The sequence below is a fragment of the Macrobrachium rosenbergii genome, chromosome 12, assembly GCF_040412425.1.
Source record: "Macrobrachium rosenbergii isolate ZJJX-2024 chromosome 12, ASM4041242v1, whole genome shotgun sequence".
In the NCBI taxonomy this organism is placed as follows: domain Eukaryota; kingdom Metazoa; phylum Arthropoda; class Malacostraca; order Decapoda; family Palaemonidae; genus Macrobrachium; species Macrobrachium rosenbergii.
The window spans coordinates 58,495,689-58,512,827 of NC_089752.1; the positions used below are offsets into that span (position 1 = coordinate 58,495,689).

General features: G+C 36.1%; 1 protein-coding gene across 3 annotated transcripts in view; it reads right to left on the bottom strand.

Moving 5' to 3' along the window:
* The window catches only part of LOC136843686 (SET and MYND domain-containing protein 4-like), a 100,182-nt gene extending 85,234 nt beyond the window's left edge, over positions 1 to 14,948 (bottom strand). The window contains exons 1-4 of one of the 3 annotated variants that reach the window (XM_067112250.1): positions 14,216 to 14,687; positions 8,969 to 9,153; positions 6,007 to 6,106; positions 5,519 to 5,656 (exon numbers count right to left, since the gene is read on the bottom strand). In XM_067112250.1, coding sequence (XP_066968351.1) covers positions 5,519 to 5,656; positions 6,007 to 6,106; positions 8,969 to 9,138 — 408 coding nt within the window. In that variant the 5' untranslated portion in view covers positions 9,139 to 9,153; positions 14,216 to 14,687. Of the gene's footprint in view, positions 1 to 5,518; positions 5,657 to 6,006; positions 6,107 to 8,968; positions 9,154 to 14,215 lie in introns of all 3 variants that reach the window. The other 2 variants (XM_067112249.1, XM_067112251.1) reach the window with 2 other exon arrangements.
* Positions 14,949 to 17,139: the final 2,191 nt, after the last annotated feature.

A 17,139-nucleotide genomic window follows, 5' to 3' on the forward strand; every position in this document is an offset into this window, starting at 1 on the left:
TGACATTAGAGGAAAAGAGAGGGACATCCATATACAGTTAGATGGTTCTCACACCTGAAGAATGGTTAACAATTCTATATACAGTTTAGGAAGAGATTTCAAATACATATGGTTGGAAAGCTTCCAATGCCTTACATACATTAGTAATTACAGTTCTAACAAGGACATAAAGTATCCTCTGAAAAATGCATAAAAGATCATTTGAATCAGGAGCGCTGGATCTGTGTTTTCAGAGAGTACTTGGTGAGTCACGTAGATTTTATTTTGAAGCAAGGATGCCCTGAGGGTCCTGGTGACAGGTCGGGACCTCACAGGCCATTACATTAAAATTAATATACAGTACCACACCAAGATAACAGACCGTGGTATGTCGTACTTACGGATATACAGTCATACCCTGAATTATGCGAGGTTAGGTCCCAGAACCCCTTGCACAAGGCGAATTTTTTAGTAAGCTTGGCACGGTCTCTAAAAATGCTAAAAAATGCTTATTTCTAGAGTTTAAACACTAAATATGACCATAGTCACGCTCCCAAATTATTAAGACAACTTTTAAATTAAATTAGTTACTGTAATTACATTTAAAATTTAGCTTAATACATTACCCTTAAAAAAAGAAATAAATGGTTGACATAAAAATAGAGAGTTGGAAGAGAATTTCTCTCTCTACCCTTCTGAATTATCTACTTTTAGAAGTCTTCTCAACCTCGCTTTTAAGAACTTCTTTATTCTACGTCTCTTTCTCTTTGTTCTGAAATGCTTTTTCATGAACAAACAGTATTTTTTATTTGGACTAATACAACTCAGTTATTATGTCTCTATGTTTTAGAGCGTATCTGCCACACTCGCACATTTACAGTTCGTAGACGGTACAGGTAAAATTAGATCAATTTAAACTATCTATTGTGCAGGTAAAGACGTACAGAGAAATAATAAGCGAGATAAGGGTTGTCTTTACTTAAGAGAGTGAAATTATTTATCAAATTGATTGAGAGAGAGAGAGAGAGAGAGAGAGAGAGAGAGAGAGAGAGAGAGAGAGAGAGAGAGAGAGAGAGAGAGAGAGAGAGTCCTTACTTAAAATATCAAGTTAAATTATTTATGAATTATTACGGAGACAGAGATAATAACATGAGAGAGAAAGTTATTCTTGTGTTAGATATCAAAAGATGGAAATTCAAGATTTATGAAGGAAAAAGGAAAAAGAGAGAGAGAGACGCTGTGGGCAATGATTAACATATTTGACAGCTTTGCCCTCGGCCCTCTCTTCAAAGTTTCACAAAAGCTAGGGAAATGATATTTGTTTGTTTAAAATATCACATAATTTACTATAGAAATATATAAATTTTGTAATTACAGTTATATTATTACTATTATTATTATTTAATCTTATTAATCTTATTAATATTTGAATATTATTATTTATTACTAGGTAAATCATTTATCATACAAAACAAACATACATGTGTAACCATAAAAATTCTCTCATCTCTTACCGAAATGAGAGAATTTTTATGGTTACATGTATATGTTTATTTGTTTTTTATGATAAATAAATGAATTACCTAATAAGTACTAATTTTCAAATAATAATAATAATAATAATAATAATAATAATAATAATAATAATAATAATAATAATAATATAACTGTAATTACAAAATTTATACATTTCTATAGTAAATTATGTGACATTTTAAACAAATATCATTTCCCGATCTCTTGTGAAACCTTTGAAGAGAGGGGCAAGGGCAAAGCTGTCAAATATGTCAATCATTGCCCACAGCTGTCAAAAGATTTCTAGTCTCTCTCTCTCTCTCTCTCTCTTTCTTTTTCCTTCATAAATCATGAATTTCCATCTTTTGATATCTAACATAAGAATAACTTCCCCTCTCTCTCTCTCTCCATAATAATTGATAAATAATTTAATTTTCTTAAGTAAGGACAACCCTTACCTCTCTCTCCTCTCTCAGGATTCACAAATGTCGCGTGTCTGTGAGAAAATTGCATAGGACAATTAGTTAGGTTCCAACGAAAAAGTTCGCGTGTCTGTGCACTCGCGCAACTCAAATCGTGTAAGATCGAGGTATTGCTGTATCGGTGTGAAATGGAAATATCGATTTGAGGGTTTTCACCTCTGGATCAAGCGCCAACCTGTTTTTTTCAAATCAGGCACTACTAGTGGGTGCACCACTCATTTACCAGCATCCCTTGTGTGTTAACACTTCTGACTTGCGCTCGCTTTATCTCAAGCCTTTGTGTACAGCATATGGTGTCCATTCGCTTTTTTATAATCATAAGCGATTTGTGCAATGGCTCCTCCCCATGAAAAGCATTCAAGGAACTGTTTAAGCATCCGGGAAAAGCTGGATGCTATTACAAAAGTAGAAAGTAGGTTAGTCTCAAAAAAGTGTGGCTGAACATTATGGTATCCATGCACAGACAATATCTGACATTATGAGAGCTAAGGGTAAACTTGCAGCATTTAAGAATAAAGGCTATGATATTGAACATGGAGGGGACAAAGCTGGTGCTCCTTGAAAATCTGAGGGTATTGGACAACAACAAACTTGAGGAAATGGTACATGCAGCACCATACAGCAGGGGTCAGCATTAGTGCTGAACAGCTCATCGAGGCTGCTAAGAAACTGAGCATTCATGCTGAACCAAAAGAATTCACAGCGTCGATTGGTTGGGCTTTTCGCTTTAAATGCAGGCATGGCGTAGGCCGAAAAGTAAAAGTGTCAGGAGAAACGCTGTCTGCTGACGAAGATTCTGCTGCAAAAATTCAGAGAAAAGATTTGCCAGTTGACTGAGGATGAAGGTTTGCTGCTATCTCAAGAGGAGTTACAGGTGGAGGATACTGAAGAGTGGATGGAGGAAACGACAGCTGATCCTGGTTACAAGACACTCACAGAGGAAGAGATAGCTGAGTAGGTAATGCATGAAGGTGCTGCTGCAGAAGGCGACAACAACAACGAGGAGGAGGAAGAAGAGCCTCAGTGAAACAAGGTGCTGCTGGGTGAGATGGCTCAATACCTGGACGTACTAATGGGCTTTGTGAAGGACCGTACTGAGCCACACATCTGCGGTCTCTACTAGCCCCTCTGTCAGCCAAAAAAAAAAGACTTTGTGCTAGATCTTCCTCTGCAGGGCTTTGGAAGAAAGCAGACAAAGATTGACATCTTTTTTTAGGCCCAAGACACCAGTGACAAGTCCTACTGCTAGCCCTTCCTCCACTCCCCAGCTATCCACGTCCTTTGCCTCGTCATTGATAACACCGAGGAAGATGATTGATGTGAGACCCTCCCTGAACATTTCAAGTACTCTGAGGGCAGTGATTCTGAATAAATCGCTGCCCTTCACCTGCCATTACCACAAGGGAATTTGTCCTTCGCCTGCCACTACCACAGAGGGACTTATGATCTTCATTCCACTTTCGAAGTGAGTGCAGCCATTATAAAATAGCCTAAGCCTAGGCTAATTTCATTCATTTTTATTTATTACTTTACTCAAATATTTTCCAAGTTTATTGTACAGCTAGGTAAAAATTTTTATTGTTACTGTTTCTTTATTAATTTAAATTGCTTTCAACTCTAAAAATTATGCTACACCTTTTACTATCCTGCAGTTTATATTAATAATAAGGCTTTTATGTTACTTTATGGGTACTGTTTGTTTATATAAATATATCCTTTATAGCAAAAAGGAAAACGGAACGACTTCAATACTATGCAAGAAAACAACTCTGTTTCCATATACAAGGGTAACTTGATTAGTTATCACACTTCCGTATGACAGATTTATTTAATTTGTATTATATAGATATTTTGCTGTGTTAACATTAACACTAATATTTTAAAATTAGTAAATCATTGTTATAAGCATTTTAGGGTGCATATACTTAAGAGTAACAGTTACAGGAGAGTAATGTAAGATGACACTGGGTGTTTTGAGATGATGGTTTGAGATGAATTTTCATTTGAAATATTAAATTATTTTAGTATGATAATTTAAGGTTATACTTTTGTTATTAAATCAGGCAGTGAACTGTCAAAATAAGCAGTTATAAGCGTTTCAGTTTAAGGGGTGCAGAGTATATACTTTATAGCAAAAACACACATTCACGCATATATACGATATATCAGAGTTTCTTTTTTATTGGTGTAGACTCGGACACTTTTAACTGTTATCACAGCGTGCTACTGTATATTGTGTGTGCTTTGTTATATTATACTATGCACTACTCATAATATTTGCAGCTTTTTCAAGGTTTCCAGCAAAACTCAAAAAACATTACTAGAATTGCTTGTTTTTACACTCACTGCTAAAAATGAATCTCCTTAGTATTGTTCCCGAAAAAACTCAAGCCTTCTACAAATTCCTTAGTCTGCTTGAAGTTTGAGGATGTAGCCTTAGTGTATATTGCATTATGAACCCTTTACAGATAAGCTTAAATCAAGACCCACTTCCTCTGCTATTTGCTTCTGTAATTTACCACAGTTTTAGAATGTCTTTTCCTGTAAATGAAAGTGGGCCATGCTTTACAAATAGGGCAGTTACTGGAAGTGACTCTTTGTGGTGGCTGTATGCTGGCTGGTTTAATACATTAACTTATTAATTTTCTTGACGTGTTTATGTAGTTTTCTTCAAGTATGACACTGTTCTCCCTCATGTCAAGATTAATGGGAACCTTTCTCATTTCAAGTCTGATGTGGGGAGAGTTTACTCAACAGAGAACTTGATAATGATTGTGGTACTCAAGCAGCAGTGTTGGCCACTGTTTGTGGAAGACTGCAGCGCACTGCCACACATTGTGATGGAACTTATTGTCCAGTTTATGAGTACTTTCATAAATTTTCTATCTGCAATCCTCATGCTAATTGCATAAAATTTTGCATTATCCACATATGCAAGCCAGTACTAACAACAGATCTTTTTGAGCGCTTGCAGTGGTAGGTGGTGGAGTCTGTGCAGCTCTCTTGTATTTCTAATGCTTGTGTGCTGGAACCTCACAAAGTGATTCATTACACAGATTAAATAATACAGATAAAATAAATCGAGTTGTTGGCCTATTGGGTTCTTAGGTATTTAGGAAGCTTAGTTACTGGTAGGGAGGGTTGTCCAGTAAAGTACTGTCTACAGGAATCTGAAGTTAATGACCTGTACATACTGGAAATTTTGTAAATAAACTAGTGGTAACTGAATCTATAGGTTAAGTAGTGATTGTTTGATTTTGCTCCCCAAGACTGTTGAACTAGTCTATTGCTCTCACCCTACACCACTCAATATCATAACTTGTCCCTAAGAGAAAAAAACCACACCTTCACATTTCTGGACTCATACCTTTTAAATATTTTCCTGTTTTTCAGAATTATAAAACATACATAGAATATTAAGGAATGGGACCACATTGCACATACACAAACATCATATGCAGATTAATGCAGCATATAAAAACATAGATACTGTAAAATTTGTATAGTACAAGAGCTAAAGAGTGGCTAGAATAATGATATACCTTGTATTTTTTCAGCTGGAAGAGAACAGCAGAACGATTGCCATATGCAAGGGGAAGAACAGGGGAATCTTCAGGAGCCAATCTTAGACTTTCTGTGAAGCTATGCTGAGCATCAACATCCTTCTTCTTCACGTATTCCTGAAAAACATTAGGATGACAAAATGTTAAAAACTGTTTTCACTGAACACATATCATGTTAATTTTGAATAGCAGTTTAACTTTATCACACAAACTGGGTGTAGTTACAGATATAGCACCTGACTATTTATAAGAATGTTACGATATCTGGAGCTAAAATAAATTCCTGCTACTGTATTACGCCCCAAAATTACATAATTCTTATTTTGTCTGGTCATCAAGCCTGACCTCTACTCCTGAGGAAGAACAATTTGTGAATATCCTTTTGTCGACAAAGGTTTCAATGAACTTTTAAAATACAACATCAAGAACATTGGTTTTTCTACACTAAGAAATAATGATGTTCCTACCTTTGATCCCTTTTCTTTAGCCTCCAGTGCCAATTCTTCTGATTTGCCATGATCGTCACATTTTTTATACAAGATCTTTAGAATCTGCTGAAGCTCATTTCTGAAAAACAAAAATTGTGTTAATAATAAGATGTAACCCCCATTAATGAAGAAGACTACCATGGTGATATATATTAAAATAAACTGTATATAAATAGCTAAGCTTTTCAATAAGAATGAAAAAATACCTAGGTAGATACCTAGAAAACAAGTGATTGAAAGTCAGGTACAGCACCTACCTGAAACCTACAATATTTAACTTGACTATTAACTGACCCCTGGCTCTAACCTCTCAAAAAATCCTAACTGGTGAATGTTATACTGATGATCACTGTTTCCTGGTACCATGACCAAACTGCCACAACTACAATCAATCAGTAAGATATGAGTATTATGTAATAAAATGTGCATAGTTCAAGATGGAGAAATGTAAAAAATTTCTTAATTTCTACAAACTAATGCAAGCCCTTGTTATACAGGAACTAAGAAGAAAGTTGGACATGCCTCTGTGTTGTCTGGCATGCAATGGAAAATAGAATAACTCATTCTTCCATGCAGATGGAAAATAGGAAAACCCATTCTTCCAAGACAACAGATATGAATGAAATCATGAAATTTACACTGTAAAGCCAAGCACTGGGACACTTTCAGCCATTCAGCACTCAAGATGGTCAACAGAGGGAGTTAAGAGTGGTTGGACTGCAAGATAGAGAGATCTAGGGAAAAAAAATGCTTGAAGTACATGGAACTATTCAGCCACGATAACATCAATCTGCCCAATTCATTTTGTTACTTATAAAAAGAAATTATAATATCTACAGGTCCTGAAATTCTTACCTTGTATAATAAGGAAATACTATGCGTAAAACAGGAAAAGAAGCAAAGATGAAAAGTTGCCTACTCCCAACTACATTATCAGTACCATTATAATCTTAGACATGTTTATCTGCAATTTTTGTGGCTGATGTTGAAATGACAAAGAAACCCACCTTCACTTAAGTCTCAGTCAGCAACACAACTCAATGAAAATAGTGTCCACAAACCTATGGATAACCCAGCTATGTTGAATGAAGGTAAACATCTTTTGAACTAAAAGGAACCGGTCTTGAGAATTGGATTCTTCAAAGGTGCATCATCATGATCACTAAAGTTTTAAATTTAAAGTGTTTCATCATGATCACTAATGTTTTAACTTAAAAGTGTTTCATCTTATAAACAGGTGAAAAATGACTTCCATCTGATAGTACTCCTGTTGAAATTCCTCACAACACTCTACAGATGCAAGAAATCACAGTACAGTATTGTATCCACACTACAATTCCCTCACACTTTGCAGGGAAACTTAAAGAGCTCAGACATGAAAAGATTATTGGTCAGTCTGCTTCCTTTCAGCCTATAACTAAAACTCAAAAGGACACTCAAAAAGCTTTGTCATCCTGAGACCTGAATATTAATATAGTCCAAACACAATGGACAATTTGACTAATTTAAAGTGAACACAAACCTCAGTGACACAAACACAGCTAAGAAAGCAATCTTGATAATCAATTCTTTCTTAAAACATTATTTAAGATTTATATTTATATGAGCAAATCTTCAAACTGATAAACACTAAAACTTTGGGCATCTCAAAAGTCATCTCTGGTACAGAACACTTTAACTGATTATGGACATAGCAATGCTTTCCTTTAACTGATCACCGTGAATATATTTCCTTGGTAAAAAGATGATTTTAGAGACATTTCAAGATGAATACCTATAATTTATTGTAAGATTAAATTAAAACCAATGGAAATAAAATATGAAAACAAGTTGAAAGTTTGCTGAAAAATTTCAGATATCAGCTGATATTACTGTAATCTTTAGGGTTGGGAATATTATGACATCAATGGAATCTCAAAGAGTTAAACTCCATGTTGGGTCTATATTTTTGTGGTTCAAATGGCTTGAGAATGAAACCCCCCTATCTCTTCTGGCTTGAGCCTCAATCTTTCAGTCTTAACTGAGGTTGAAAAGGTAAAGGAAGACTAACCTCTTCCATTTTACATAACACTTCTGGGAACCTGAGAACAACGGAAGTAGATTTCATTGATCTTAGTTCATTCCTGTAGAATGAACAAATACTGATGGTTACCTTTAGGGAAAGATGTGATCTTTTTCACAGAGACAACCCTGAAGCAAAAATAGCCTTCAAAAAAGATGAAACACAAGAGTAAAATGATCAATGGACAAGTCACAAATAAGATAGTAAGCTAATAAAACAAGTGAGCACATAAGCAAACTGAAAACTAAAGAAAGACATGAAAGTACTCTCAAACCCCTACCTTTACTTATTCAAGGGGAAAAAAATAAAATGCAAGTTGCCTGGGACAATAATCTAAGTATAAAAGGGCATGGTGCAACTGACTCCATGAATATCAGCACACATCATTTCAATCCATGCTTACCAAATGCCAAAGTTCATGGGTATCACAGGCTGCCATACGTTTCCATACCATTCTGTGATGTATACCAAAATTCACAGAGCCAACTGTACAATATGAAGTAGAGAAGAAAATGGTAGGTGACTTAGAAGCAGTTACAAGTAAAAAGTGAAGTTAACTTTGCATAAGCCAAGAACTGAATGGCAGTAACTGTCTGCATTGGCATGTAAATAGCATAAAATCAAATGCAGCTCTAAACACCTGTAACTGACTAGGCCTAATGTGATTTCTAGTAGTTAGTAAAGCAAAATTATACAACTTAAAAGTATCTACTTTTTAAAAATCAAGTAGACTGTGTTTTCAACCGAATAAAAAGTGCATTAACAGCAGTGAACATAAAACAAGAAACCTACTTCAACAAATGTTTGCCTAAAAAATCAATCATTACAAATAGCTCTACAGCATACAAAATCTGGTTGCTTTACCACAGCTTTGCCTACCTACAAGCTGTGTTTTCAAACATCCGTTTCAAGGAATTGACGAACTGGCCCTTGTCAAGGAAAATTGATTTTACCTTAGAAAGGCAGAAAAAGGCAAAGAAGATATTGTACTTCATGGAGATAGAGCAGTGAGAATCAACATCCAGACAGTAAGAAGTTAGAAGTCTCATCTAAACTGCAGAGCACTGAAAAGTAAAAGCACATTGTTCATCTCAACTTGAATGATTCAAAAGCAGTAAGATGTTTGAATACATTTCCTGATCTTTCTTTAAATTTTACCCCAGCATGAATATCTAAGATGCTAATGTTTCCTAACATACAAACCACTGTTTTTCACAGTAAGTGGGGTTCTAAGGTAAAGTACAGCAACTGGGCAGCCATATGTCTATCAAGGAGATGTTTAGGCTATATGGTGAAAAGAATCAGATTCAAATAATTTAAAATAACCCTATCTATGCATTCCTTTCTACAAAGTGCTCCTGACCAGCTCAAAAAGTCAAGAAAAACTTCTTTGCATAACTACTTCTAATAAGCATCCGTCTCAGCATTTGCTCTCAGTCTCTTCTCAGCGTTTCATAACTATGACTCCAAAGCACCACAAGAACAACATCCCCTCACTTTCAGGTACTTCACGAAAAAAGCGGATGATGGAGCATGATTTTGAAACAGGAAGGTGTATCATATGGCACCATGAGGGAAGGAAAAGTGTAAATGTGATTTTGTTTACAATCTTTATTCTAACATTATTTCAATCATCCTTACAGATACAGAGAGTATAAAATAAAACGGTAGCCAGGAAATCCACCATAACAAAACAACAGGAAGCGCCTATCCAGAGAGAGAGAGAGAGAGAGAGAGAGAGAGAGAGAGAGAGAGAGAGAGAGAGAGAGAGAGAGAGAGAGAGAGAGAGAGAGGGGGAGCTAGGCTAGGTTAGACAAGGGCCAGATTCACAAATTTATTCTGCATAGCCTTCTAAACTATTGTCTAGGTAAAGGCTAGGAATACCTTTATATCCTCAAAAGATGAGCTGGTAAGGGGTAAGGAATACAAAACTAATTTCACAGCAAGTCATTTATGGTTTACCTGACAAGATCGTTCAACTTACATACTGTGCAGGTATTTAAGTTGAAAAGGCATTGTGAAGATGTCCTAGGAGAAAAGTTTCAGAAGATTAATGCACAGGAAGGGTACTTGCACAATGCAGATAATAAAAGTGTTGGAATAAATAAACTTATACATGTACGAAAAGAACCACGCACAAAGAAGGGCTTTAAGGTTTGTCAGGACTACATAATGATGATGCTACCATGAGGTACCATGTCACAATTGAAGCTGAAGCTTTTCCTTTTTTATAGCACAGACTCCAGGTATCTTAAAAAATATCAATGTCCAATGCTCTACATTTAACAGCAGTCAAACCCAAAGCCATGAATAATCTGATCACTGTTCAAGGCTGATTTTTTAAGTGATTTATTCTAAAGCTTGTAAGTATCATTTGCAGAATGGCAGTCCATGCAAGAAAACTATTACTGAGAGAGAGAGAGAGAGAGAGAGAGAGAGAGAGAGAGAGAGAGAGAGAGTGTGTGTGTGTGTGTGTGTGTGTGTGTGTGTGTGTGTCAGTCGTTATAACATATCAGCATATAACATTTAAAACACCAAAAATTATTTCACCAAGCAAAAAGACTGCAATGATGGACCAAGGAGTGAGTGCTACTTTTAAAAGTCAAATAATGTACTAAATTATAATTAAACATTCAACCAAGGTACACGTGTAACGGGTAGTTGTGAAGTAAAGTGGGAATTTTAAAGGGTACAAACATCTGAAATAATACGTACATACAAATTCAAAACCACAATTTGACGATGAGGAAGGAAAAATTCTACTACTGGGGGTGAGTGTGAAAGCTGCTGAAGTTACAAGTACTGATGACGAGCATGACGTACAGAAAAAAGAAAAACAAGGCACTAAAAAATTCAGTTTGGAGCTTTGCACATTTTTCATCAATAAATAAGACTTTAGCATTCCAAAGAAAATTATCAGAACATAAGTGTTAGTACAATTTATCAATACAGGATGCCTTATGGTAAAATGAAATCTACAAAGTAAACAAGGAAAGAGAGGAGCAAAGAAGAGGAAACAATTTTATGCATATGACTTTCTCTTCAACCCATGAAACCTTGACATCGGAAGTAGCTAGCTACACAAAGACCACAGACCTCTTCCAAACTAACCAGTGAGTCATATCACACCAGAAAATAATCTCACAAAATAAAGGATTCAGTGATACCTCTCAACAAGAACCCAGAGTCAACAAAACCTGAAGAGGACCCATTATTAACAGATAATAACCTGAGCTACGTACTAAATCAGAGAAAACATTCAAAAGATTTTAGTGATAAATTTACATATATCCATAAGTCGATGCACATTGAATAAATGGGTACATCTTACATTAAGTAAAAAATATGTGGCATCACTTGCATAAGCATCTGTTGATCCTTACCTAACTGATCTTGAAATGCTGTGTCCTATCTAATCAATCTTACGCCTTCCACTCGTGGGGACTTTACCTCCTTGACCCTACATATTTAATGTGATTCAATCTTGCGGAAAGATTAAATATTTTTTAACATAAAAAAATATAAGCACTTCCATAAGGACCTTCTGCAACAGCCTGTAGTCTGGTGCATGTAACATATATACAGTAGTTGTTCTTTATAAAAGTTGAATATGCCATGTAAGAAAAAATTCAACTATTCTATAGGAAATGACGCAAACAGCAACTTGAGTAATTAAAGGTGCTGAATGATTGATTAGGCCATGGCAAAGTCATGTTGTAGAATAGCTCAGTGAGGCTGTAAGTGTGGTAACAAAATTGTTTCTCGCAGAGGCTAATCCAAATAACCTACCACTAAAACTTCTCAAGTTCCACTTATGATGGCAAGTCTCGAGTGTACAAAAGGCTTTCCACAAGGCTGGCTTAGGTTTTCCTGAAATACTGTATACCTATGTACCAGTACTTCTGACTGTCTAATTCTTAGCCTCTAAGAAAATTTATGCTATGCATTTTCCTATGGAGAAAAAAAAAAAACATACAGACACAATGGAGACCATACATTTCAGAGTCTAGCCTAATCTATCATAAAGTTGATGTATTGATGTTCCAGTCATAAGACTACCTTTAGCATCCTTACTTAGCCATTACAAAGCAAAATGGGAAGAGCAGATATGAAATGGACAGATGCCTCTCTGTTATATGAAATAGCCTGAAGCTTACCGAAATAATGAGAAACTTATTTTATGTTTTTAAATAGATGCTGCTGGTACTAAACACAAGGTCACATGGATCTTCTACATAAAACTTTCTCAAGTTATCTCACCTGGAAAGCATCATACACACCCTATTCTATATTGTTCAGTTAAAAAATTTCACTAATAAACAATATCTCTGTGGAGAGCTCATCCTTACGATTACCGAAATAAATACTGGAATAACAAAACACAGCATTCACAGTTTATAAATACTGGAATAACATAACACAGCATTCACAGTTTATTAAATAGCATATTTAGAAAGCATAACCGGCAGAAAAATGTAAATAAAACATGGAGATATTACAGAGCGATATGGACACTGTAGAACGACAGACTAATTTCATATACTGTAGAGTAATTCAGTATGAAATAGACTGTAATGAACACAAACCAAATTTTCAGTAATGAACACAAACCAAATTTCAGTCCTTACTTAAATTGAAGCAGGATACATCCTCTCCTAACTTTACCTAACATAACCTTGGGTGCTGTGACCAACCTCAGTTATGGGGCAAAAGGCTATTAACCTTACCCAAGAAATTATACAAGTAATGACAGGGATACAATGTAACCCATTCTAACCTAACTTTGGGAACGTTGACGTGGTATGTCTACAGTTAAAGGTATATGTATATTAGATAATAAAGGGGTAAATGTAATGGAGACGGCCACACAAGGATACAGTTTATCAATATAAGTTTTTAACTAAAGAACCAAAGATATATTTTATTAATAGTATAATTTTTTGACTGAAGAAGGGTGTATGTAATGCAAGAGAGGCAAGATAATTTGAGAAATGTACCAAAATAAAAAGAAATTTACTGTCTTTTGTTTACAGCTTTACTTTCATCCCTGAGGGGCTGGTGGTAGTAAGTGTAAAGCCCGGCAGAGCTTAGCCACATTTGGTACCAGCCCTTCAGTTTTAACTTATAAACATGAACAAAAAACGGTAAATTTCTCTATCTCACCTCTACTGCATTACATTCACCATTTTCTTTAATTAAACAAAGAATTATTTTAATACACGATACCTTCGTGCAGCTGACTTCTTTACATTTACCACTAAAGGCACATAGGCTAAATAAATTTATTCTGACAGAATGGCGACCAAGTCCTCTGCAGCCGTCTGCCAGTTTGTATGTTACTGCCTACATGGCTCATGGCCAAAACAATTAGGAACCCCCCCCATATAGCATGAAACAAGAAAAAGTCCTAGCCTACCATATTAGTCTAGCCTTGATTTTTTAGCAGAGAAAACAATCACTTCATGATGCTAAGAAAAAATCTTGTGTAGGGCAGCCTAACTTATCACAACATACAACAGGCTAACCAGCATGCCTAGGTTAATGTAAAGTAACCTACTTGTACATTTAAATGTAAAGTAACCTACTTGTACATTTATAATACAAAAAGGTTACAACTGTTACAGTTTTAGTAAAATCTGGGTAGGTTTGGCTAGTCTAGCTACAAAATCAAGCCGAGAAAACACAGTGGGACCCAAAGTGTCAAAAAATCTAACCTTACCTCCAATAATCAAAGCCTAACCTAGCCTATCTGCAGTTTATTATAAAAAAGGGTATACCTGTCATAGTTTTAATAAAATAAGTTAGGCCTTGTTAGTCTAGCTATACAATCAATCCAAGAAAGCACAGAGGATCCAAAGGGTCAAAAATGCCTAACCTAACTTTGGACAATCAAAGCCTACATTAATGTAGCCTAACCGACCTGTACATTCAAAATGAAAAATGCCACACCTGCTACAGTTTTAATAAAACAGCTACAAAATAAAGCCCAACAAAACTAAGGGGGCCCAAACTGTCAAAATAGCATAACCTCGGACAACCAAAGATTAGGAGGCTACGTCCACAACCTCATCTAGACCAGGAGTGATTTTTGCCTCCATTAGCGACCAACTAATGGACGTAACTTACTTAAAACTAATCCTGAGCCCCTTGTCATAGACGACGCTGATGTTCCAGCAGAACTTGACCTTGTCTATCAGATTCCTTTTCCTGGCGAAGCGGTGCAGGGAGCCCGTTTTCACGGCTACGTGGGTCAACTTGTCAAAGAGGGGCTGGGCGCTGTACGGGTCCGATACCTGCATCATTTGGACGATCACTAAGCAACAACATTAAAACACTATAATAAGGAGGAGGAGATGCCCATGGAGGTGGCGCGGAAGGAAGAGGAGGACGACGACGAAGAACTGACTCTCTTGACGGGGGAATTGACTGACAGCAGCAGCGGAGGAGAACCGTGTCAGCCGCTGTCGATGGGCCCTGGACTCGCGGGCGTAATTAAACACTATAATAAGGAGGAGATGCCCACGATCTGCATGGAGGAGGCGCGAAGAAGGGCGAAATGGCTCCCGAGTTGACGGGGCAATTGACTGACAGCAGCAGCGGAGGAAAACCGATTCGGTCGCTGTCGGTGCGCCCTGGACGCCCTGGAATCGCCGCGGCCGTAAACGAGAAGAAGAAGAATTGAAGAATTCATAGAAAATTACAAAATCAAAGCGATTTTCTTCATGATCTCTAATTATATCAACGACTGCTGGTGATCACAACGACTGCCGAATGCGATACTTCCGGGGAATTTTTTTACGAGGAGCAGGAGAAGGAGGAAAGGGTGTGTTTGCCCCCCTTTTGTGTTACCGGAAACAATGGCGTACGCCCAGTGCGTGATTTGACCCCAGGTCAGATCGACGGAAGGAAATCGATTGTCCAAGATTCCGTGTAAGACTGAAGAAGTATATAGTATACTACGTTTAATTTACTAATAAATATAGCTGAAACTCCTCGTTATTTGCAACCCTGCATTATTACGCATTACATATAGGAAATTTTCGCCTCACGGTAGCCTATATATCGTTATTACTGCTTCTAAGCATTTGCAAATATTTGTTTCCTATTTTGACCTTTGTTTGAGTAAAGCTATTTCCTATGACCTATTTCCGACAAATATCACGAATTCCGTAAGTTTAATTATCAAGGTTCATGGCAACATGAAATGCCAAAGTAATTTTTACATATAATGCTTACACTGATTTATCAGATACTGAGTGTTTTATTTCCAAATAAAGGATACGATCCACAAATTCGTTTGCTTTGATAAACTGAAATAATACATTGTTTATTCTTCATCCTTGAATACTACTTAGTTAGATAACTACTTTGGTAAATTATAAAACAAATACAATGGCCTTGGGCTAGCAGCGTCATAAAGAGGATAAAAAAAGAGGCCTGATTTGGACCTCTGGACGCAACTTGCCTGACAGAGACGTATGTAAACATGCAACGCAAGAGAACCGAGAAGCACACAAAAATTGCATTACCCGGATCGACTTCACAATAAAGGAGAGATGTCGATAGACTTTGTCCCCCTCGTTCTAGACACTCGACTGACCCGGAATCAAAAAACGACTACTTTCGGCGACAGAATTGAGCCTATGAACAAAATAAATAGATAGATAAATAAAATAAAGAGTGTAAAACAAAGTAAATAAAATTTCGATCCCGATAGGTCTGTGCGTGTCTTAACTATAAAGCTATCGTCAGTTTGTGTGTGATGAATATGGATAAATGGCATATTTTGCAAGATGACTACATACAGTACATACACAAATTATATATACTGTATATATATATATATATATATATATATATATATATATATATATATATATATATATATATATATATATATATATATATATATATAATATATATATTTCGTTAGTAAACTCTAGACTGACTCCCATGTTGCGACCACTTGTTGCTTCTTACACCAACTCAGACACTCAGCTAGTTGGAACTGCCTTCTTTTATTTGTTTCATTACATTCATCGAGGCAGGGCTATTAGTTTAGCCCTAGCATCAAAATAAAAATTATACCTTCCGTTGGGTGTTAAGAATCCAGCACTCGCAAGCGTCATCTCTCGGTAAATCGTAACTTCATCCATGGACTATTTCTCCAAGTTTCACAGATAGTAAATTTACTTTGTCAATTTTTTTACTTCAGTTTCAATAATAATAATAATAATAATAATAATAATAATAATAATAATAATAATAATAATCTCCAGAGTCGCGTTCTGTCATCAATTCGAATTCAAGGGTTATGATAATTAACCATTTATAATATCAATGAGACAGAATCCCAGATTTACGGTATTGGGGTATTTTCAGAATTTTTCGCTAGATGGGGCTGTTTAGTCCTTCCTCAAAATATAACATAAACGGAACACATCGTTTGCATTTTTTTTATATGTAATATTTTCAAGAATTTCTAAAATTCATTTCGATTTCTGTGATCCAATAGCTATTGGATATGATTCTGTTGGGCACTGCCCATTTAGTTACTGAGAATTTTGTACATAAACAGTTAATTTTTATCTAAAAAAAAAAAAAACCTGAGTCCTCAGCACTAGTGATGAGTATGGGTTTCATTGGCTTAGATTAAACTGGCTTATGCCAGCACGGGGCCTTGCTCAAAGTGAGCTAAGATGCAAAAAGGGTTAAGGAAGCCTGATGTAGACCTCCGGACTCTGTCCATAATAACAGAGGCGTTTCAGGTTTTAAGCAATAGCAGATACGAGTATCTTTGTATACCTAATTTTTTTTGTTATTGTCCCTACGTGTATTTCATTAACTAACGTTTTGTGTTTTGCAGACATTTCATGACATATGTTACCGTTTACAACATCAAAAATAGAAGGAATAAGACGACCAGATAAATTTGTTCTCCGAGAATGATACCAATTAGCTTCACGCTGATCTTGTAAGATCATTTTAAAGGCGAATACAAGATTGGGGACCAGGGATGCAACAGGTGTTTGTTTTGGTCCTCTGCCGAA